At 40.8% G+C, this 25,681-nt stretch overlaps 1 protein-coding gene across 2 annotated transcripts in view; it reads left to right on the top strand.

Moving 5' to 3' along the window:
• Positions 1 to 23,342, top strand: part of CDH2 (cadherin 2) — a 242,442-nt gene extending 219,100 nt beyond the window's left edge. For both annotated transcript variants that reach the window (XM_068993836.1, XM_068993837.1), the window contains 2 exons: positions 9,614 to 9,778; positions 21,966 to 23,342. In XM_068993836.1, coding sequence (XP_068849937.1) covers positions 9,614 to 9,778; positions 21,966 to 22,172 — 372 coding nt within the window. In that variant the 3' untranslated portion in view covers positions 22,173 to 23,342. The remainder of the gene's footprint in view (positions 1 to 9,613; positions 9,779 to 21,965) is intronic.
• The last annotated feature ends 2,339 nt before the right edge of the window (positions 23,343 to 25,681 follow it).

The following is a 25,681-nucleotide window of genomic DNA, read 5'->3' on the forward strand; positions in this document are numbered from 1 at the left end:
TGAACATTGGGGTACATGTGTCTCTTTCAATTCTGGTTTCCTCCGTGTGTATACCCATTGGCCAACCCAATATTTTGACAGACACTCTATGGCCCCCAAAGCCTCAGATATTTACTGTTAAGTCCTTACAGAAAAAGCTGATCTCTGCTGTAGACTTTTTCTGTTAATAAAGTCTTCATTCACTTTTTTTGTCCAAAGGTTGACTACTCTGTAAGTTAGCACAGGGAATGTATATAATCCATCTAAGTCACTCAGTTAGATTGGAGAGAGCCAGGATTTGAATCTAGATTCTCTGGTTTTAGAATCCATTTTTTAAAAGTCACAACATGAAGCTCCCTTTTCTGTATTGATTTTATGTTTGCATTTATCTTAAAACAAAGGAAATTCCAAACCAATGTGACATAAACAAGTGAAGGACTTGGTTGCTCTGTCACCGTATCCCAACCAAATATTGCCATTACTTCATTACCTATTTTTAGATTTCCTCCAAGCTCGAATAATAGGTCCTGAGAAGATAGAATGACTTTGACCTTATCAGGGTGATGGCATTTTTGTTTTTTGTAAAGTTGGGGCTTGGGGTAAAAATATTACTGAAGATGCATTTGGAAGGTTACACTTTTTGTCTCCCAAGATACATGGTACGTGAAAGGGTTAAGAAAATCTGTCCATGTAATAGGGCTGTCACTGAATGACATGGAAAGAATGGGAAACTATAACACAGAATAAAAATTAATCTCAAATTTCTGAAGAAGCATCATCTTTTCGAAGCCCCTGTTGACAGTAAAAATGAAAGTTGTTCAGTCGTGTCCGACTCTTTGTGACCCCACGGAATTCTCCAGGCCAGGATACTGGAGTGGGTAGCCTTTTCCTTCCCCAGGGGATCTTCCCAACCCAGGGATTGAACCCAGGTCTCCCACATTTCAGGCAGATTCTTTACCAGCTGAGCCACAAGGGAAGCCCAAGAATAATGGAGTGGGTAGCCTTTCCCTTCTCCAGGGGATCTTCCCAGCCCATGAATCAAACTGGGGTCTCCTGCATTGCAGAAGGATTCTTTACCAACTGAACTATGAAGGAAGCCCTCAAGTCTGCTGGAAATGCTCTGTGTAGCCATATCCTCGTTTTTTTTCAGCAGCACCTCTTTCACAGCTTCACTTTCCATATTTTTGGAACAGTTTTACCCATAAAGTTTTTATTATATTTATTTTTTAAATATAACCATATATGTATGTGTGTATGTATATATATATATATATATAATTTTGGCTGTGTCCCTCGGCGGGTGGGATCTTTATTCCCCAAACACACCCCCTGCATTGGAAATGCAGAGTCTTAACCACTGGACCACCAGGCAGAGTAGCATGAACAGTAAACCAGGGAAGCAGAAGCAATAAATGTGTTTAATGGAGGCTCAGCTCCCTCCATTGTGGGGAGTGGAAAACTGGTTCTCCAGTGAGACAAACGTGCATGAAAACTGAGAATGGGGAACCTTCATCTGTATATTGTCTCCAAATTATTTTATTTCCGTTAGGTTTATCAGTTAAACCAGAAAAGATATTAGCAATTTTTTTTTGTTTGTTTTTGGGGCTTTCATAATCCAGAGAATCAACTTGGTTTTCCACAGCAGTTCACCTGTGTAGATAGTTACCATCATAACCATATCTCAGTGGGGAAGAAAATCGGGTTGTAATGTAATTTACATAAAGTTGCAAGGGTATTTGACTTACCTCTCAGCAGCTGTGTGGTAATGTGTTGACACCTTATTGCTATTTTATTCGATTATTTTTAATGCCAGGAGCTATATAGGGTGAGGTGATAATGCCCTCCTTTTCTGTCTCCCATTCCTTTTTGAGAGTTTCTTGCCTATGCCGTGGTCAGCTCTTTTCCGGGTAACTTTTTTTTTCCCCTTGAGAATTTTGTCCATTTACTTTCATGTTAATATTTTTATTTCTGTCCCTCAGTCTTGAAACATTCAAAATGTTTACCTTACCAGTTATCCATTTTAAATATAGCAAACCAACAAGGGCGTACTGTATAGCGCAGAGAACTCCGCTCAGCATTATGTGGCAGCCTGAATGGGAGGGGAGAATGGATACATATCTGTGTATTGAGTCCCTTTGCTGTCCACTTGAGATACTCACAACGTTGTTAATCAGCTGTATACTCCAGTACAAAATGAAAAGTTTAATTAAAAAAAAAAAATGTTTACCTTATATATTTAGGAATTTGAAAATTTACTTGCCCCTACTGCTTACTGTGAAAGGAATATTTTCCACTTAAACTGCCCCTTGCCCTGGATGTAGCAAAACTGGCTCTGTGTTCCACCCCCGGTTCTTACCCATGGAGGCTGAGAAAGGACCGGGAACTTTGAACCCCCTCCCCGTGCCTCACGTGCCAGACTGTTGGACTCAAGTGAAGACTCGGTTCTGACTACAAGTCAGTGAGGCTTTAGCCAGCTATGCACAGACCAGAGTCCTAGTTCCCCATGCCTTCTTAGCATGATTACCTTGAACTTCCCTTGTGGCTCTTAAAGTGCCTCATGTCCCCCTGTTCAGCAGACTCTTCTATTCATTTCCTTACTGGCCCAGACAACAAGATACAGCTTTTAATTTTTTTGTAGTCTAGTTGATTTACAATGTTATGTTTAATTTATCTTATATAGTAAAGTGACTCACTTATATGTTCTTTTTCATATTCTTTTCCATGGTGGTTTATAGTGGGATATTGAATATAGTTGCCTGTCTACACAGTAGGACCTCGTGGTTTATCCGTCCTGTAGAGAGTAGTTTGCATGTGCTAATCCTGAACTCCTCGCCCCTTCCTCCCCCACCCTGCCCCCTTGGCCACCACAAGTCTGCTCTCTGTATCTGAAGATACAGCTTTTGTTTGTTACTTTCCTTGCTCTGCTGGTCTCTGTTTGCCTCTTCCACACTGTCTGAGTCTGTGACCTTGGGCAAATCATTAACCTCTCCAAGTTATGGGAATCAGCGGGATAGAACAGCAGGGTTTTGCTCAGAGTGTCTGAGGTATCCCATGAGGAGGCACCTAAGGTAACTCCTGACCGATGATGGGCACCAGTGAAGGTTGATTTCCTTCTTTCACACTCTCAGAGCTGAAAATGGCATTAGGTACCCAATAGGCTCCCTTAAGATACTTGTGGAATGGTAAAGGAGTATTTCCATCACTCTTTAAAACACATAATTGCTCAAGTCTGTAGTTTTTGCCAGTCATGGGACTTTCTGAAATTTCTGCCTGGAACTCCAGAATTTCACTTTATCCTAAAGCACCATTTTACTCTATTTAAACATAACCAAATGCCTTAAGGTTGATTCCTGGTATCTTTTTCTGAACCAATTATAAATCATTTCAAGTCAGAGGAATTTAATAAGAAAGGGCAGAACCAGAGTTTAAGCTGCTGACTAACTTCTTACTGACTCTCCCAGAATTGTATCACCTTTAAGATATTTTAAATCTTAGACCCAAACAAAGTCTTTCAGTTACTTGCAATGTTAATATTTAAAAACCCTAATTCCATGCCTACTTTTCATGGGTATCTATGCTTAATCGCTCGCCCAGTTGTGTCCAACTCTTTGTGACCCCATGGACTGTAGCCCACCAGGCTCCTCTGTCCATGGGGATTCTCCAGGCAAGAATACTGGAATGGGTTGCCATGCCCTCCTCCAATGGATCTTCCCAACCCAGGAATCAAACCCAGGCCTCTTAATATTGCAGGCAGATTCTTTACCATCTGAGCCACCAGGGAAGGCCATGAATACTAGAGTGGGTAGCCTATTCCTTCTCCAGGGAATCTTCCCAACCCAGGAATCAAACCAGGGTCTCCTGCATTGCAGGCAGATTCTTTACCAGCTGAGCTACCAGGGCAGCCCCTACTTCTCATGATCATTGACAAATAACATGTTCCAAACATTATTTGAGATTTTCTGTGGCCTTCATTTGAAAGTTGGGTTTCTCAGGGAAAGTTGATGTTAAAAAGGTTGACAATCATAAGAGAATTTTCAGATCCACTTTTCTCTAGAGAATCTTAGGAACCAAACAAAGATGTCTTCTGGGGCTGTGTCTTTATAATCTTCAGAAGTAAATCCATGAACCCAATAACCCTGAGAATGTTTCCAGTCTCCACAATTCTCTTTATAATTTTCATCCTTCATGTTGTAATTTGTGTGTGCAAGTAAAGCATCGTGAGATTATACAGATGTATAATTTAAGAGGCTCACATAGACCGACCCGTTGTCAAAAGGCTTAAAATTGTCAGATCAGGACTCTGCCATATAGCACAGATGGATATGGACAGAAAATCACATCCCTGTGTCCTGAGGACACTTCTGCCCACTTCATACCACCGTCAGATTTTTATATCCTGTATTTGAAATCGACAAGGCAAACCATCACAAAGAAAAGTCAAGCCGCGTGTTCTAAACCAGATTCTAGTTTCCTGTAAATCAGTGGTTTTGTGCCTCTTTTTTTTATGTCAGTGTATCTGAGGGACATGACACGTTTGCATCACGGGGGATGGTACTCACCATGGCGGTAAGTCTCAGCAGTGGGCCCCCGGGTCTTTCGCTTCCTTCCCCTGATGAATTACTGCCATGGCATGTCATGTGATCCAAAGCACCTTTCTTGAATCGGTTGCTCTTGTGCACACCCAGCTTGAATATCATCCCTGAGACTTTCATTCAACACGTTCTCTAAAAGTTTTATTTATTTGTTAATTTTTGGCTGCACTGAGTCTTTGTTGCTGTACATGGGCTTTCTCTAGCTGGGGAGACCAGGGGCTGTTCTTCCTTGCAGTGGCGTCTCTTGTTACAGAGCACAGGCTCTAGGCCCTCAGACTTCAGTAGTTGTAATTTATGGGCTTAGAAGTTGTGGCACATGGGTTTAGTTGCTCCACGGCATGTGGGACCTTCCTGGACCGGGGATCGAACCTGTGACCCCTGCACTGGCAGGAGGGTTCTTATCTGCTGAAATTCTCAACACATTTTTAATAAGCACTTTCTGTGGGCCTGACATATTGACCACAGACATCTTGAAACTACCTGCTCTGGTTCTTAGGAGAGTAAGAAAGGGCTGTCAAAAGATAAGAATCTATAAATGAACATGCTGTTGTATGTAAACACTAATAAGTGAAACAGACCAGGTAGACAGGCTGTCCTTGTCCAAAGAAGCTAGATGCTCTCAGCTGTAACAAATAGCTGTGTCAGAAGTGAAGCCTCGTTTTATGCCAGATCTTCCTGTTTTCAGGTAAAATATCCCAACATCTATAGGTTGACAACTTATTAGAAAACTTTTTCTGCACTGTCAACCAAACATAATGGATTTCTGTTTGTCACTTTGGTATGGTGGGAGCTACATCAGAAATGAGGGTGGACAAGTTCTTTCCACATAAGAAAGAGCACAGGCAAATCTCACTGCCTCTCCTGTCTTCAGTTATGCCCCAGAAATTGCTCTGTATTCTAACATGGAATGATCATGATATACTGAAGACTGTCAAGAAATATGTCACCAGGTTAATGGCAACCCACTCCAGTATTCTTGCCTAGAGAATTCCATGGACAAGAGGAGCCTGGTGGGCTACAGTCCATGGAGTCACAGAGAGTCAGACATGATTGAGTGACTAACTCTAAAGACGGTCCTTAAGCATAAGATTCAATTACTTAATTTCATGTAATTGAGACCTCTAATAAAGCATTGTACACTCTCAGTTTAAAAATATTTATTAAGTGTCATCATCCATATACTTATAGTCTGTTTTCCCCTTTCTACAAAAAGCTTCCATCAGAAGACACGCTTACTCATGGTTACCCCTTCTATTAAGCTTGGTAGTTATGTAATTAAACATGGCATGGAAAACCATGCCTCTTCACACGCAAGCATTTAGAATTCTCTAAATGAATCCCTCTTTCTGTTTTGTGAAAAGCACTTTAACATTTCAAAAGTTTTCGCATCTGCCGTATCATTGTCTGCCCCTGCTTTCAGATGGTCTATAAATAACTCATACGTTCTATAAAATTTTAAATGGAGACACATGTGTGCAAGATCAAGGTGTGTTTTCACTCAAGTTTTGTATGGATGCTTTGAAATATGCTCCCCTGACAGGAGACTGCATCCGCATGCCTTTGCTCACACTGTGGATTCCCCCAGAACAGTCTTTTCTCCTGAACCCACATGTCATTCAAGGTGCAAATCTGATGTGTTCGTCCCTTTTCTGAGCATTTTATATTTGGCACTGTACCGAGTTTACGTCCTACTCTGACTTGTCCTGTTCTGTATACCTGCCTCCCATGTTACCTTGTGCATCCCTCAGAGGAGGAGCTTTTTCTGAGTGCCTTCAGTCATTAGCTTAGCTGAAGCCCTTGGTAAGGAGTTGTTTCAGGGAGGGTAGTCTAGAATGAAGGCATCTCAACAGAGTTCAGTTTTTGTTTTTTTTTTTTAATATATTTTTTAGATTATTTTTATGTGGACCATTTTTAAAGTCTTTAGTGAATTTGTTACAGTATTGCTTCTGCTTTATGTTTGGGTTTTTTGGGGCCATGAGGCATGTGGGATGTTAGCCATTCCCATCCAGGAATTGAACCCACACCCCCTTCGTCGAAAGGCAGAGTCTTAAGTACTGGACCATGAGGGAAGATCCTAGTTTTAGACCAACATTTTGAAATCAGACACACCTCGTTTTGATGCTCATGTCAATAGGGTAGCAGCTGTGTGACCTGGTACATGTTACTCAAACTTTCTGAGTCTGTTTCTCTATCTCAAATTATGATAATGAAAAGACACTTATAGGAGGTGGTGTAGCACCTGGTACAGAGTGGGTTGGATATCAGTGACCCTTCCCCTCTTATCTCCTCTGTTGTTTTAATCATTCCTCATATCCCTGCCCCTCCTCCATCATCCATCCCAACCTTGTAGCTGGGACAAGAGTTAGGCTTTGGAATCTAATCGGTTTGAAATCCTAGCATTTCTCTGTGTCTTATTAGATCTGGAGCCTTTGACAAATGACTTGAGTGCTTTAAACTCAGTTTCCTCAATTCTTAAAAGGGGGTAATAAAACTCATTGTCACACAGAGTCACATACTCTGTTGTTCAGAGTATGAATGAGCGAACATATGTAAAGGATCTTGAACATTGCCAGAGCATGGTAAATATTCAAGCGTTGAATGAATCAAAACCACTATAGAGATACTGTAAACAGTTTTGAGCTGGTTTTAGACAGAGATGAAGCCTGAAATAAAAAGAGGACCATAAAATCTGTACTTTCTGTAAATATCAACAGTGAATTAGATAATTTTGGTTAAGCTAGGGATGTGATGTTTCTTATTACTAGAATTTAGAGGTTTGAAAAATATAAAGTATTTGCCCAAACCTAAAATTTTGATGCATTTCCACATTATACTTAGTGTCTTTGTACACTGCTGTTCAGCTGGCTGATGCTAAAGCTAAAAATAGTTAAAGGTCCAACCAGTGCCCAGAGCATCCTTCTTCCCAAGTTCTTCTCTGTCTCTTGAAGTGGACAGGCTGTATTTCAAAGACATGCCCCCAGGACTGCTCTGGAAGAGAGTACACACTCCCTAGCCTCATACCTCCGAGCCAGAGGTTGGCGAACTTTTTCTGTAAAGGCCTGAATGGTAAGGCTTCGGGGCCCATATATAGTCTCAGTAGGATATTCTTCTTGTTCGTTGTTACCACTGTTTAAAATGATCCTTTAAAAATGTCAAAGCCATTCTTTAAGAAAAAAGGCCACAGATTAGATTGGTCCCACCAATAATAGAGTGCAGACTCTAGGCACTGAGGGGGCTTCCCAGGTGGCGCTAGTGGTAAAGAACCTTCCTGCCAATGCAGGAGACACGGGAGACGTGGGTTAATCCCTGGGTTGGGAAGAGCCCCTGGAGGGGAAATGGCAACCTACTCCATTATTCTTGCCTGAAATATTCCATGGACAGAGGAGCCCTGCGGGTCACAAAGAGTCAGACACAACTGAGCATGCGCACACTTCCTACAGATGTTTGAAGAGAAGAAAGAATGGTCTTGAAACCTTGATGAACTAAAGCTTTCCTTTAAGTAAAGGAAAATACACTTAAACAACAATTTTTTTTTTTTTTTTTTTTAGTATTAAAGCAATATAGTATTGTAGGGGAGGGAAAAGTTTTCTCTACCCTCCTAGTGTCCCTGGCTGGGTCTGAAAATTAAACCAACAAAGACAGATTAACAGGAGAAGAACACATTTGATGGAACTTTTGCCACCATATGAGAATCTCCACAAGAGAATGCAGGCCCTGGAAGAAGCGACCAGAGCTGGGAGTGTTTATACCCTGTAGACAAAGAAACAGTAACTTTGTAGAGAATTGATAAGACAAAGGTCTTGGGCTTAGAGTAGTAAATGGTGAAGAAATAACTAGGAAAATAGGGTTAGTTTGAGAAAGTTTGCCATTTAAAAAATATTTAATAATGTCATTTGCAGCAACATGGATTGTCATATTGAGTGAAGTAAGTCAGAGAAAGACAAATATCATTATGATATCACCTATATATGGAACATTAAAAAAGAGCACAAATGAACTTATCAACAAGACAGATTTAAAGTTACAGATATAGAAAACAAACCTGTGACTTTCAGGGGGTAAGAGCAGGGAGGGATAAATTGGGAGATTGGAGTTGACATATACACACTGCTATATATAAAATAGATTACTAATAAGGACCTACTCTATAGCACAGGAGAGTCTGCTCAATACTCTCTAATGACCTATGTGAGAAAATAATCTAAAAAAGAGTGGATATATGTATATGTATAACTGATTCACTTTGCTGTACAACAGAAACCAATACAACATTGTAAATCAACTCTACTCCAATAAATTTTTTAAAAAATAGCATTTTATTATGACCAAATACACCCAAATATGACTGTTACATTGTAGAATTATAGATGAGATCACTTTCTGTTAATAATTTTTAATTTTCTGAGTTTTATATCACAAACACATAATTTTACTATCATAAAAAAGGAAGTTTCTTTGTACAGAGTTCTTGGTCCCAAATGCTAGTCTCTGGTGGTGAGGAGGGTTTCGCTCCTCCTGGTTCAAGGGGAGGGGGGCCTTTCACATCAGAATTTTGTGACCTGTTTCAGAGAAGAAAGGTGAGATGGGGAGAGTCAGAGTGAGTTTCCTGTTTCGGCTGTTTTTTAAAAGAGTGCTTGAGCTTCAGATATTAAATATGCCACGTTGCCGTATCTGAGGGCAGCTTGTTCTGAACCCCATCAACATTTAATGAGCACTTTTGCTTCTGTGGTACCACCGTATTTTCTAGTCGATTTTTTAGTCATTTTGTAGCGGGACGTCCTCTCACTGCTGTTTCCCATTGGAAGCTGATGAGGAACATAGGAAAGCAGATGGCGCACAGACTGTCGAAATGAAAAACACAGAAGAAAGAGCTGCGTGAAAGCAATATTTAATCATAACATGAAAAGCTCATAGTGGCAACTTTTCCATTATGTTAAATTTCATTCATTTCTGTGCATTCTGGGTATGCATTTAAAAACAGAGGTTGTAAGTTTCCATCCTCATGCCCATCTCCCATGGGGTTTTGGCTTTGTCTCTTGCAGGACTATGATTTGAGCCAGCTCCAGCAGCCTGATACGGTGGAGCCGGATGCCATCAAGCCAGTTGGAATCCGACGGTTGGATGAAAGGCCCATCCATGCGGAGCCCCAGTACCCGGTTCGATCTGCAGCCCCGCACCCAGGGGACATCGGGGACTTCATTAATGAGGTGCTGAGAGAGATTCGATTTCTTTAAAAGGGTGTTTATTGGATGCTAACAGTGCTATTGAGGCTTCCCCGGTGGCTCAGTGGTAAAGAGTTCACCTGCCAGTGCAGGAGATGCACGTTCGGTCCCTGAATCGGGAAGATCCCCTGGAGGAGGAAATGGCAACCCACTCCAGTATCCTTGCCTGGAAAATCCCATGCACAGAAGAGACTGGTGGGCTGCAGTCCATGGGATCGCAAAGAATTGGACACGACTGCACAACTAAACAACAGAAGTTCTATGGAGACGACAGTTTGATGAGAACATAGCTATGTAGTTCATTAAAATACAGCTCTTTATTTTAATGTTATTTTTGTGCAAAAGCCAATGTGACTTCAGTAACAGAGAACAGATGAGATGGCTCTGATCATCCCAAAAGAGATCTGTCAACTACTATTCTGTATTTGTAAACCACAGCCTTATATGTTACCAGTATTAGTCACACTCTCTCCCAAGGATTTTTCCCATGATTACAAGTAATCAATAGGCTAAAGATATTATGCTCTGTGTTTAAGTCGCTCAGTCATGTCTGACTCATTGTAACTCCCTAAACTGTAGGCTGCCAGGCTCCTCAGTCCCTGGGGATTCTTCAGGCAAGAATACTGGAGTGGGTTGCCATGCCCTCCTCCAGGGGATCTTCCAAACCCAGTGATCGAACCTGAGTCTCTCGCGTTGCAGGCAGATTCTTTACCGACTCAGCCACCAGGGAGGCTCAAGAATACTGGAGTGGGCAGCCTATCCTTTCTCCAGGGGACCTTCCTGACTCAGAAATCGAACTGAGGTCTCCTGCATTGCAGGTGGATTCTTTACCAGCTGAGCTACCAGGAAAGCCCCAATGATATTATAGCATATTCTAATTTCATTTATTAGCACTAATACATGCAATAATAGCTCATTTTCATTTCCCTCACACTGTACCCTTTGAATCCCACAAATGAAGAGAATTCAGTGACTACCCAGGTGACTCAGTGGTAAAGAACCCACCTGCCAAGTGAGGAGACATAAGAGACACGGATTTGATCCCTGGGTTGGGAAGAACCCCTGGAGGAGGGCATGACAACCCACCCCAGTATTCTTGCCTGGAGAATCCCATGGACAGAGGAGCCTGATGTGCTATAGTTCCTAGGGTCACTAAGAGTCAGACACAACTGAAGCAACTTAGCACACATGCACCCAACAACTAGAGAGTTCCATCAAATAAGATTAGCAGGAAGAGCAGCTAAATTAAATATTATGTAAGTGATTTAAATACTTGTCTAGTTGAGGAGTTTTAAGAGCTTCTGCAAGAGGCAGGCTAATTCTCTGTTGAATATAACAGATAATGATTTCCACTGTCAAAATTATTATGGCATTCTTTTATTTCATTACTGACCAAGAGTTCTGCTACATTTAATCCTGAAGTTTTGAAGTCAAATGATTTAATACTGCTTCTTTTGATCATGTCTACAGTTTTGCTGCAATTCTTCTTTGGAATTTTTATTGTTAGTTTAAGAGAATGATACATATTGATGTTGATTGTGAATATATGACAGGACTCATGTTCTCTGGCCGTGTCCTAGCATTCAGAAACAGCAAGACCAGAATTGGTCTCAGTGCCTTTCACAGTGGAAAGCATCTGTTGTATATTATTGCCTTCAGTCCTGTGCTGATAAGATTCATTTCCTGAAAATGAAAGGGTTAGTCACTCAGTCATGTCCAACTCTTTGCAGCCCTATGGACTGTAGCTCACCAGGTCCTTTGTCCATGGGAGTCTCCAGGCCAGAATACTAGAGTGGGTTGCCATGCCCTCCTCCAGGGGATCTTCCTGACTCAGGGATCAAACCCAGGTCTCAAACATTGAGGCAGATTTGGAAGCCCCATTTCCTAGGCTTTTTTGAAACAATCATATATTACATCTACATAATCAATCTACCTTAGGTTTTTAGATGCTCTTATAGTTTGTAGGAAAAATTTTGAAACACAATTAGCTAATCTGTCTCTACAAATATTCATTACTATCTATTCCTAAAATACATGCTGCTTTTTGAACATGTCTATTCAATTCTGTTAAATAGTTAATAGGTTAATTTGTAGTAGACATGATTTAAAAGCTGACAGAAAGCAAAAACAAAGTACAGGTAACTCCTTTATGTATAAAAATATGCCCTGACTTTTCCAGATTATTTATACAATAGGCTTGGTTAGGGGAATTAGCAGGAATATACATACATACACACACACACACACAACTAGATATTTTTGACTATGTAAGCATGCCTGATGAGTTTACTTCTAATTTAGCTTTCATCCTTATTATTTATTCCTGTGGTTGTTGGATTTCAAGACGTGGTGAATCTTCTAAATGTAGGTATAGACACTGGACTTTCATAAAGCAAGAATTCTGGCTTCAGTGAAATTCAACAAATACTCACCTGAAGGTTTCCCTGAAGTATCACTGTTCTGTGAGACTCCTATTCTATCGGGACACTCCTCTTTTCTCAAGACAAAGTTCAAGCACTAAGGGTCATTTCTAAGGCTGTTTGTAATCTGTCCTGCCCTCCTTTCCATCCATATTCCCTTCTTGTGCTGTGGCCCCACCAAACTATTTGTAGTCCCTCACAAACATCACAGGCTTAACTATAAATTAACTTTTCCGACTGAGCGACTGAACGACAACAACTTTTACAACAGCAACAGCTTTTCCAAAGCCCTTCCTTCTTAACTGTCAGGAGATACCCATTTGGCCTTCAGATGCAGCTCAAATATCCTCTTCTCTCTGAAGCTGTTACAATACCTCTGTGAGGGGTGGTTATTAATACCAAGACACTCCCTGGGTCATAGCCCTCACATGGGGTGTAACTGTTGGTATTTCTCTCTCCTATGTCAGCATGCCCATCCTCTCTGGGATGAGGGTTATTTCCTGACCTTCTTTGTGTAACCTGAGCATCTACTGTGTTGAGTAGCTCCTAGATTCTGTCGTTTCAAGGACTGTGACAGGTGTGGGGCATGCACTATTTATTTATTTATTTTTGGCTGTGCCGGTTCTTCGTTGCTCTGCAGCTTTTTTTCAGTTGCAGTGAGTAGGGGCTACTCTCTAGTTGTGGAGCGTGAGCTGCTCATTTCAGTGGCTTCTCTCATTGTGCAGCATGGGCTCTAGGGCACTTGGGCTTCAGTAGTTACAGCGCACAGGCTTAGTTGCCCCACAGCATGTAGAAATCTTCCCAGACCGGGGATCAAACCCGTGTCCCCTGCATTGGCCAGTGGATTCTTAGCCACTGAACCCCCAGGGAAGTCCCCATTTTTGAAAAAATATGACTGGACTTCCTTCAGTAAAGAGAGGAGAGTTTTTAGGTAATAAGGTTCAGTTACCCAACCATTCCAATGGCACAGTAGGAAGAGGTACGCAGTAGGAATTTCCATGTGGAAATCTCTTTTCTCAGGTACATGGTTTCAAAAGTGGCTAGAGATTATAACAAATGTGTGAATACCTAAATGAAAAAGGTTGTTTTGAACAACTGACTTTACGCATCAACTTCTGAAATACAGCCCATTCATAATTTGAAAGTTGTCTGTCTTTGTTAGAAATGGCTCATTTGGCAGTCCTCTTGAGCTTGGTTTAGGATCATTCATTCAGCAGATAGCTACCATATAGCTACTGTGTACATCCAGTGCCAGTGATACATAGATAAGACAATAGAGGGCGAGGCTCTCGGTATGAGTTCCCCGAGTTGCTCCTAGCATGATCTCCATACCAGGCAAACACTCCGGCATCTGAACTCTCCCCTTGCCAGGCACAGGATGCCCCCGTTGGATCTGGTTCTTAACTCTCGGTGATCCAGCTTCCTCTCAGGCCCCTCCCCCACCTGCATTCTACAGGCAGGCAACAGAGACCTTACTTGCAGTTCCTTATCTCAGCTTGTAATTCCATGCCAGCGCCAGGCCCCACCCTGTTTTTCCTGCCTAGAGTGCCCTTTGCTCTTTTTCTAAATGCTAGTTGCCCATGAAGGGTCAGGCACACAGAGTAAGGATGGGCGCCATCCAGCGGCATCCGCTTGTTCCTACAACTCACCTCCCTCCGTTACTCCTATCCAAGCATCCCTTCTCATCCCTTAGGGCCCTCCGGTGGTCCAGGGGGAAAGGTGCATCCCTGGGGGGGACCCTTGTGGGCAAACCGGTTTGGTGAGTACATGAGTGGACAAGAGGACCGCATTTGGAAATCATTCCCCAAATGACTGCTAAACCCTCAAAACTGAATGTGATTGTAAGACAGGAATGTGGAGGAGAAAGGAGAACCCAGAGTCTATACCTAGAAATGCCCTACTTTTGGACACAGAAAGAAGAAAGTCTAAGGCGTTTAAGGGGTCACAGAAAACAACTACAAAGTGGGTCCAGGGATGTGACGATCAGTTCTGTGAGAAAGTTCAGTGGAATCAAACCGTTAAAAGACCTAAATCAGAGATAACGTTCAAACTCACTGTGTAGATTCTTCCATCTAACACACCCACTAAGATTTGTTCGGTATCTTTCTATAACTAGACTGATAAAAATAAATACAGGTAAAGTTTTGAGTTGAAGGCACCTATAACTACATTTAAAATGCAAACAGATTTCTTTATCTCTAGGTTTTATTTGATTTAGCACAGTACTGAATGTTCCAAAGGAAGAAGCATATAGTGGAGATTATAACTGGAGTGTTTTTATAGATGTAAAGAATAGGTAAGCTCATGAGAACAGTTTCTATTTTGTTTATTTAAATAATGAATCTCAAAAATGATAACATTTCTAGACTGGTAGATAATGTAAAACAAATCACACATTTTGAATTTCAAGCAGAGTTTCATTCTGTTTTGAGACTTTTAAATAAGATCTTCGGAGGGTGAAAAGTTGAAACTAAAAGTAATTTAATCTCCGGCCAACAGTAGATATTAGCATACCTCCAATAACTATATTAATCCTGTGTATTTCTTTCTCAGAAATATAAAAACCAAGGCCATATTTCTGTTAAAAGACCAACTTTCAGTCAATATTATTTTAAAATGTATGAAGGTACTACTGGAATAACTTATTTAAAACTACCAGAGTTTAAAATATTTGCCTTTTTTCTCCAGTAATTAAATTTAATATATTCTTTTAAACATATCTCTGTCCACTCTTACAAGAGTTAGGCATTGAAGTTCAAATCCAGGTGCCTCATTTTAACAGCTCTGTTACCTTGTACAAGGTTAGGGTCCTTGGATGTAATCACTTATATTTCTAGTTTCCTTATTTATGAAATGGTGATAGTAATAGACCCTCCTTTTAAGATTGCAGTGAGGATGAAATAATACAGTCCACATAAAGTGCTTAGTGTAGTGACTGTAAAATCTCTTAATTACTATCAGTATCATATTATCATTACAAGCTACTATTCAGGAGTAAAACCTTTGTACTGCCCTTTAATTGTAAATAAAACAAGTAAAAAACTCTAGTTCCAAAAAAAATTAAAAAGCTGAAGTAAAGTGAATTTTCCAAAAAAGGATGTAGTAATGTTGGCACTCATAAGTCATGGAATTTCACTTTCACGTGATCATACTTTTATATTTGCAGATATTTTAAACCTAAATCCTGACTTCTTGTGAAAGCTATAAATATAAACATGAGCAAGGTGCCAAAGTGAGCAAACTAAGCCCAGGACAACAGTACAAATTACCATCTAGAATAGCTGTTGGATGTCAAGCAGCGTGTGCAGCATCTGAAAGGAGTACAGAACCACCTCGGCAGAAAGGGATGTCATGATCCAGTATAACCAAAGTATGGCGATAGAAATAAAGAGGACCAGAGAGACCACAGGAACTACTCTCAGTCACGGTTTGGGGAAGAATTCCAGGAAACAGAAGTGACATTTTTAATGGCCTTTAAACAGATGGATAGATGGATGGAAATTAATCAAATGAAAAAAATATGACATAGGACATTTTAAACAAAAGGAATCACATTTCAGCTAGCAGGAAATTTATATGTAAATAACATGGAGATACTCCAAAAGTAAGATGTTTTTAGGTTTGAGGGGATTTTGCTGAATAATTTAGTGAATAATTCAGTTATGGTTGCTGGAACTGAGAAGAGTTGCAAGGGAAAGGTGAAATGACTGCTCCTTGAAGGGTTTTGACTATATGCTGTAGGTTACCCTAACATCCAGCTTCAGGCATTTAAGTCACGCCTCCTAGTCTTTTCCATGTCTGCAAACAGTTTTTATGATGTATTTAAATATTTTATCAATTTTAACTTCCTTTAAATAAAAATAATTGTTTTACAATGCCTGTGCACCATTTAAGGAAATGGCAACCCACTCCAGTATTCTTGCCTGGAGAATCCCATGGACAGAGGAGCCTGGAGGGTTATAGTCCATGGGGTCGCAAAGAGTCCGACACGACTGAGCAACTAACACACACACACACCATTTAAAAATCATCTTGCATACCCCCAGGGGGACTCCTCCCTTATTTTGGAAGCATTGCTACAGGGGATAGCAGTCAGAAAGTTTTACTTGGGATTGGGGATGTGACATCAAATAATGTCTGAGAGAGGAACCAACAATAGTTGGCAAGATAGAAGCAGATAGAGTCCTGGGGACACGGAAGCCCACTAGAGAGGCTTTTGCCGTGGTCCAGGCAGGATGTTCCCTGGGGATCTTCCCTGGTGGCTCAGACAGTAAAGAATCTGCCTGCAGTCCAGGAGACCCGGGTTCCATCCCTGGGTCGGGAAGATCCCCTGCAGAAGGAAATGGCAACCCACTTCAGTATTCTTGCCTGGAGAATTCCATGGACGGAGGAGCCTGGCAGGCTACAGTCATGGAGTTGCGAGGAGTTGGACACGACTGAACAAGTAACACTTTGAGGCAGGGTCTAATGATGACCTGAACTGAGGCAGTAGATTTGAGACAGTAGGGGACTGACCGTTAGGGACTGACTCTTGAGTTTTATATCCCTAATGTGTTCCTTCACACAAGAATGTGGGTGTTTATGGTCCCTGTAAAGCATGTCTCCACCATAAAACATGGGATCAGAAGTCTATAAATACAAGCTCAGCAAGAATTTAGCCGGAGCTGCAGCTTTGATATGCCAGAGGCAGCTGACTGCAGAAACTAGTTCAGATTTATCCAGAGTTCAAGATCTGCCTCTCCAGGAAAAGTGAAACAAACACATCATCTTATAGATGTAGTCAGACCCAATAGGGAGAGAGAAACACATCTAGTTTTTTTGTAAATTTGGCAAAGTGTGTCAGACATCATGTGAAACGGTGTCCACACCAACAAATAAAGGAATCCTAGGGACTTCCCTGGTGGTACAGCAGATAAGAATCCGCCTGCCAACGCAAGGGACTTGGGTTTCATTCCTGCCTCCGGAAGATTCTATGTCCTGTGGAGCAACTAAGCCTGTGTGTCATGGCTACTGAGCCCAAGCACCCTAGAGCCCGTGCTCTGCAACAAGAGAAGCCGCCACAATGAGAAGCCTGTGCCCTGCAACAGAGAGTAGCCCCTACTCAGCACAACTAGAGAAAGCCCACACAGCAACGAAGACCCAGCACAGCCAAAAATAAACTTAAGAAAAGGAATTTCATAAGGAAAGACCAGAGCTTCTGTGCCCCCACCACCCCAGATTTATCTGTGTGTTCTCTCTGGTTGCCGGCCTGTCATGATCAGTTTCTAGGGACTTGACTATAATCTTTTTAGAATTACCAAAATAGTACCCGGAATTTATATAATGCCTTACCCAGAAAAGTCATATTTTATTCTCGGATAAAAATCGGTGCTCACCAAGTGGCAGGGACTTAAAGTACTTAACCTTCAGCCCAGAAAGATGGCTTGCCTAAGAATTCTTGAAAAGTTCAGTGGGATTTGCCCTTTTGTAATCAGAAGAACCTGAGACAGTGTTTGATGTTTTGGCTAGCAGTGACCTCTCATGGGTTTTATAGCCTTAACTGCCCTTTTTAATGTAGAAATAAAACATAGATTCAGCAACTATCAGAATGATCAGAAAGCCACAGTAGGAGTGAAAAAATTTTAAGAAATATTTTTGATGAATCTAAAGACTGTCATAGATAGTGAAGTAAGTTGAAAAGAGAAAAACAAATCCCATATATTAATGCATATATGTGAAATCTAGAAAAGTGATAACCCTATTTGCAAAGCAGAAAATAGAGACACAGACATAGACAACAAACATGGATGCCAAGCGGGAAGTGGGGTGGGATGGATTGGGAGTTTAGGATTGACATAGATACACTGCTGTGCTGTGCTCGATCATGTCTGACTTTTTTCGACCCCATGGACTGTAGCCTACCAAGCTCCTCTGTTCATGGAATTTTCTGAGCAAGAATACTGGAGTGAGTTGCCATTTCCTACTTACAGGGATCTTCCTGACCCAGGGATCGAACCTGTGTCTCTCGCATTGGCAAGCAGCTTCTTTACTGCTACTGCTACCTTCATAAGCATAAAACAGATAGCTAATGAGAATTGACTATATAGCACAGGGAACTCTAGTTAGTGTTCTGTGGCGATCTAGATGAGAGGAAAATCCAAAACAGAGGGGATATATGTATACTTGGAGCTGATTCGCTTTGCTGTACAGCAGAAACTAATACAACATTGCAGAGCTCCAATAGAAAAAAGGGGGATATACTTCTGAAACTCTTGATGGTGAGTATAGGACTAGATTATCACCAGTGTTATATCTGTTTTGATATAACAAATTAAAGAGCCTCTTGATGAAAGAGAAAGAGAAGAGTGAAACAGTTGGCTTAAAGCTCATCATTCAGAAAGCTAAGATCATGGCATCTTTTCCCAACACTTCATGGCAAATAGATGGGGAAACAATGGAAACAGTGGCAGACTTTATTTTTTGGGGGTCCAAAATCACTGCAGATGGTGACTGTAGTCATGAAATTAAAAGATGCTTGCTCCTTGGATGAAAATCTATGATCAACCTACTATAAAGGATATTAAAAAGTAGAGACATTACTTTGCCAACAAAGGTCCATCTAGTCAAAGCTATGCTTTTTCCAGTAGTCGTGTATTGATGGGAGAGTTGGACCATAAAGAAAGCTGAGTGCTAAAGAATTGATGGTTTTGAACTGTGGTTTTGGAAAAGACTCTTGAGAGTCTCTGGGACTGCAAGGAGGTCAAACCAGTCAATCCTAAAGGAAGTCAACTCTGAATATTCAGTGGAAGGATTGATGCTGAAGCTGAAACTCCAGTACTTTGGCCACCTGATGAGAAGAACTGACTCATTGAAGTAAACCCTGATGCTGGGAAAGCTTGAGAGCAGGAGGATAAGGGTTACGACAGAGGATGAGATGGTTGGTGTCATCACCGACTCTATGGACATGAGTTTGAGCTATCTCTGGGAGTTGGTGATGGACTGGGAAGCCTGGCGTGCTGCAGTCCATGGGGTTGCAAAGAGTCAGACACGACTGAGGAACTGAAATAAACTGAACTGATATCTATTTTGAGGATATCAATTAGGTGGTGTTGACATTTGATGAAAGTCTCAGGCCCTTTAACACCCCAGTGAAAACCAGGCAGCTTCCAGTAATTATTCTTAAGTCACAGGAAGCACAGGCCATGGCTTTCATCTCCCGGAATCCAGGCACACGTGATGCCACACCATTGTCACTTGCCAGTTCATCTTAGTCTTCACCTTTCTGTATTTCCAGTTTTGTGCTGATACCATGATCCACATGTCTTCTGTGTTTCAGGATCCAGGCAGGAGGAAAACTCACCTCTGGTGCAGACCCTTCTCCTGGCAGGCAGAGGGGAAAGATGAGGGGCTGATGGAGCATTAGACTGTGGTCTCCATGCTTCTGTTTCCGTTCACTGGCCAGTGCCAGTCGGGTGGCCAGGCCTGACCATGGGTTGAGGAAGTCAGTTGGCTCCAGGGTGGCCCGTGTGATCCACCCATGGGGAGAGGATGGTGAATCATTGAGGACAGTAACACAATCTGCCACAAAAAAAGATCAGGAATTTTGAGAAATTGGAGTTTGCCCATCTCAGGCTTAACAGAATTGTCCTTTAGCTTATTCTGTAAATATAGTCAAGAAAGTCCTATGCAAAATTATTTATGTGTTATATATGGATATAGTTTGAGGAAGACTTGCTTTAGTTTACATTACACAGGCATGTCTGGGTTATAGTGTACTTGAAAAGACAAAAAATGGTACTTAATTAAAGGTTAGGATTGTTGGGCATGAGGAACTGCTAGTGTGTACTTTTTTCAAAAATTTTTGGTTGAAGTCAAGCAGCTGCCATTTTGTTTCTTAAAACCTTTGTTGTTTTTGTTTAATCTCTAAGTCTTGCCCAGCTCTGCAACCCCATGGACTGCAGCATGCCAGGCGCCCCTCTCCTTCACCATCTCCCGGAGTTTGCTCAAATTCTTGTCCATTGAGTTTGTGATACTATCTAACCATCTCAATTTCTGCTGTCCCCTTCTCCTTTTGCCTTCGATCACTCCCTTAAAACATGTCGTCTCCATATTTATTTTTCTTCATTCAAATTCCAAAGCAAGAATTTTTTTATCTAAACTTAAATTTCAAAAAAAATTCACTAATATTCCTGAGCTATAACAAGTGCCAGATCCTGTGGGGGGATACCCTTAGGTAGCCTTTATTTTATTTGGGCTTCATAATGATTGTATTACTGTGATTACAGTTCCAGATTAAGAAATGGAGCTGGTGGAACTCAGCCAAGTCCCGAAACTTGTACTGTGCAGAGCTGAGGTGTCACCCCAGTGTCTGACCTCTTAACACTACACATACTGACTGTAATTTTCATGCTCTTTTTCCTCTTCTTCTGATTAAAAAAACACACAACATATTATGTATTCATGAAGCACATGTGGATTGGAAGGACTGATCTAAAGATGGACAGTTCATCACAAATTGGACAAGAGGAGCCTTAATGAGCCCACCAAAATTTTAAAAAACGGAGTTGCGGGGAGAGGGAGTAACTGTTCGGAGACTAACCGTGGTTTATCTTGGACTGCTAGAATGGAAGTGGGAAAAAATCAAATAAATACTTAGTATGTGGCAAATAGACATACATTAAATTCTTAAGGTTTTGTAGAGTAATTATGAGTTAGCTGCAGATATAAGAGTTATATATAAAAAAGCATCTTTGTGCAAGAGTTAAGTTTTTTGATAATCATTTCACTGGTTCTTATTTTTTCAGTTATTTTTAAGAGCCCTGTGTGTGTGTGTGTATGCATGCGTGTGTAAATATATATATGTATATATAATTTTAGATTGTTAGGTTCCACTTCCCCAATATTTATACTGTGTATTGATATTGGATCATGACTTTTCTAGAGTCTGTGGATGGTAGAAGTCACTCTGTTCTTTATTAACTTAGTGACTAACTTTCCTTGTATTATAATCGCATCTGGCCTGTCTTTATTCTTCCTTTGATACCCTTCCAAATTTGTGTCAGATAGAATGTCACTTCTTCCTTGAGCACCCAGCTCTCGGAGCCAGTCAGTGTTTGTTTTTGGCACCCTGATGATTTTTGCCTAAATTTCATAGTTTTGTTACTTATTTATCATGTGTGTCATACTATAGTCATGCCTGTTACTAGGTTGTAAATTATAGAGGGACACTATCGCACTCATTTCTATGTCTCTTTTTGCCCTGCATATAATTTCTGCTAAGCCAGTTCGTTGTCAAAATCTTATGACTCTGATTCTACATAGATCAGGGCCCACATATCACATGATTTCATAACCTTCCATATTGTTTCATGTAACTCACTCCACACGTGATAATTCAAAACTAGTGCTGTCCGATGCAGTGTTACACTGATGCATTACCAAACTTCATTTAAGATCCTCCCTTTCTAGCTGCAGGCCGTTGGTGGTTTATTTCTGTCGCCTGTGAACTGCCTTCTCCAGTTAACCGCGTCCCATGGTATGTCTCAGCCTCACTGAGCTAGATTCCTTACACTTCTTTCTTTGCAGAGGAAACACATCCATTGATTTTCGTCTAACTTTCAAACATGGTGATAACCCAAGTTTCTCTGGGTTGCGCATGTGGTGGTCTGCAGGTGGAAACTTACAAACAGGTGTTTGATGCCACGGGACCACTAGCGTCTGCTTGTGGATTCGCTCCCTGTAACCCTCTTTTCATCCTTGTCTTCCAACTGCAGGGCCTTAAAGCTGCTGACAACGATCCCACCGCTCCGCCCTACGACTCCCTCTTAGTCTTTGACTATGAAGGCAGTGGCTCCACGGCCGGGTCCTTGAGCTCCCTTAATTCCTCCAGTAGTGGAGGTGAGCAGGACTATGACTATCTGAACGACTGGGGGCCCCGCTTCAAGAAACTCGCTGACATGTACGGTGGAGGTGATGACTGAACTTCAGGGTGAACTTGGTTTTTGGACAAGTACAAACAATTGCAACTGATATTCCCAAAAAGCATTCAGAAGCTAGGCTTTAACTTTGTAGTCTACTAGCACAGTGCTTGCTGGAGGCTTTGGCAGAGGCTGCAAACCAATTTGGGCTCAGAGGGAATATCGGTGATCCAATACTGTTTGGAAAAACACTGAGCTCAGTTACACTTGAATTTTACAGTACAGAAGCACTGGGATTTTATGTGCCTTTTTGTACCTTTTTCAGATTGGAATTAGTTTTATGTTTAAGGCTTTAATGGTACTGATTTCTGAAATGATAAGTAAAAGACAAAATATTTTGTGGTGGGAGCAGTAAGTTAAACCATGATATGCTTCGACACGCTTTTGTTACATCGCGTTTGCTTTTATTAAAAATATGGAATTAAACAGACAAACCACTCATGGAGCAATTTTATTATCTTGGGGGCTGAGACCATGAGATTGGAAAATGTACATTACTTCTAGTTTTAGACTTTAGTTTCTTGTTTTTGTTTTGTTTTTTTCCACTAAAATCTTAAAACTTACGCAGCTGGTTGCAAATAAAGGGAGTTTTCATATCACCAATTTGTAGCAAAATTGAATTTTTTCATAAACTAGAATGTTAGACACATTTTGGTCTTAATCCATGTACACTTTTTTATTTACTGTATTTTTTCCACTTCACTGTAAAAATGGTATGTGTACATAATGTTTTATTGGCATAGTCTATGGAGAAGTGCAGAAACTTCAGAACATGTGTATGTATTATTTGGACTATGGATTCAGGTTTTTTGCATGTTTATATCTTTCGTTATGGATAAAGTATTTACAAAACAAAGTGACATTTGATTCAATTGTTGAGCTGTAGTTAGAATACTCAATTTTTAATTTTTTAATTTTTTTTATTTTTTATTTTCTTTTTTTTTGTTTGGGGAGGGAGAAAAGTTCTTAGCACAAATGTTTTACATAATTTGTACCAAAAAAAAAAAAAAAAAAGGAAAGGCAAGAAATGAAAGGGGTGGCCTAATACTGGTGGCACTACTGCAGTGTGTGTTTTTAAAAAAAAAAATGAAAAAAAAAAAGCTTTTAAACTGGAGAGACTTCTGACAACAGCTTTGCCTCTGAATTGTGTACCAGAATATAAATGATACACCTCTGACCCCAGCGTTCTGAATAAAATGCTAATTTTGGATCTGGTGACTGGTTTGAACTTTTTCTTTTCTACTTGAGATGCTTTGAATGTTGCAAAAATCCCAGGTCCTGGAGTTGCATTGAGAACTGCAGTACAAAAGTATGAATTGGTTCTTGCACTGTTCACCATCCAAAAGCCCTTAGCGTGGCAGCCAGCTGTGTCCAGTGAGCGGTGGAGAAAACCTGATCATAGAAGGAAAACATCAAGCCACTCAGGAATCAACTACACTGAAGGTGGTGTATGCAAATCCCATCAGTGAACTCTGTGCAATTCTTAACATCCTTTGTGCTTTTATTCCCTTCTGCTCCTGTCTGTGGTTGCGCTGACTCTTAACAGGCTTTTCCCACTAGCGCAGGGGTCCCCAACCTCTGGCCACAGACCTGTATCTGTATTTACAGCCACTCCCAATCACTCACATTACTGTCTGAACTCCCTGCCTCCTGTCAGATTAGCAGTAGCATCATAGATGTTATGTGTGTGACTCATCCCGAAACTATCTAGTTCCATTCCGTGAAAAAAAGTGTCTTTCACAGAATCGGTCCCTGGTGTCAAAAAGGTTGGGGACCACTGCACCCACAGCAGGAAAACCTCACTAAAAAGTGATAGACTTGGCCCTGGGAAGTGCAGTGGGTGCTGGGAAATCCCAGGCACTCCATCGAAGCCACTGTTTGATGTATCTAGTGAAATACACTTCGGCTTGACTTCTGTTCACTAACTGGACCAATATTTTCCCCTAAATTTCTTAAAGAGGTATAATGGAAAAATAGAATTTTGTATATTTGAAGCATACGATGTGATGACTTGGTGTATGTATATGTTATGAAATGACTTCCACAGTCATGTCGCTTACCACGTGTATCACCTCACAGTTACACTTTGTGTCTCTGTGTGTATGTGTATGTGGTGAGAACACTTAAAATCTACTCCACAAAGTTCAAGCACACGGTACTACAGCATTAGCTGATGTAGTCACAGAGGACAGAAAAGCAAAATCACCTTATTCAATTCTGTAAAATTGTTCAGTGCACACTATGGTTCATAAATGAATTTTAAGAATCTTGGAAAATCCTCACTGCTTTTTCCTATAATCCTTATGATCATTATCACATTACATATACTTATATTGTACACTTTGAAAAAAAACTTAATACAGTATACCTCCTCTAACTCCATGTGGTTTTTCGCTTTAATTTCATACTAGAGAGTGAAATTTACTTTTCTATCAATTTGCTCTGTAAGCAATATTTTCTTCTCACTTTTCTAATCTTTAAATGCCAGAGCTTATCTCTGCAATTTCATAATGATACTTAGTAAATTTGCTGATTGGAATAGTCTTTTTAAAATGTGTCTTTAGACTGCACCTTTGTACTACCGTATGTTCAAGTGAAAACTGTCTTTTTAAAATCAAACATCTCAGCATTTAAAATTCATAGCACTCAGGTAACAAACACTTCCAATTACTTTCTTAGGATTGATGTTCAGTGACAGACTATTTCTAACACAGGGGCTTCCCTGATGGTTCAGTGATAACGCATTTGCCAATTCAGGAGACTCAGGTTTGATTCCTGGGTCAGGAAGATCCCCTGGAGAAGGAAATGGCAACCCACTCCAGTATTCTTCCCTGGGAAATCCCATGGACAGAGGAGACTGGGGGGCCACAGTCCATGGGGTCACAAAGAGTCAGACACAACTGACCGACTGAACACGCACATACATCTCTAACATAGGCAAGCCTCGTTTTATGCCATTTATGCCCTTTTATGCCTCATTGGACTTCACAGATGCTGCCTTTTTTTAGCAAATTGAAAATTTGTGGCAACCCTGCTTGAAGCACATCTCGTGCCATTTTTACACCATTTGTTCAGTCTTGTTTCTGTGTCACATTTTGGTGGTAGTTCAGTCGCTCAGTCGTATCCGACCCTTTGCGACCCCATGGACTGCAGCATGCCAGGCTTCGCTGTCCTTCACTGTCTCCTGGAGTTTGCTTAAACTGATGTCCATTGAGTCAAGCTTACCACATTTTGGTAATTTCTGCAACATTTCAAACTCTGCACGAGCAAAAATGATTATCACTCGCTGAAGGCTAGATGATGGTTGGCAATTTTTAACAATAAAGTACTTTTTAATTAAGGTATGTGCATATGTTAGACATTGCATACTTAATACAATATAGTATAACCGTAACTATATGCACTGGGAAACCCCCCAAAAATTTTGTGACTGGCTATTGTGATATTCACTTTATTGTAGTGATCTGTAACCAAATTCTCAATGTGCTAATTTTTAGCACTGATAATAAGCA

Source organism: Capricornis sumatraensis, chromosome 21 (assembly GCF_032405125.1).
Source record: "Capricornis sumatraensis isolate serow.1 chromosome 21, serow.2, whole genome shotgun sequence".
NCBI lineage: Eukaryota > Metazoa > Chordata > Mammalia > Artiodactyla > Bovidae > Capricornis > Capricornis sumatraensis.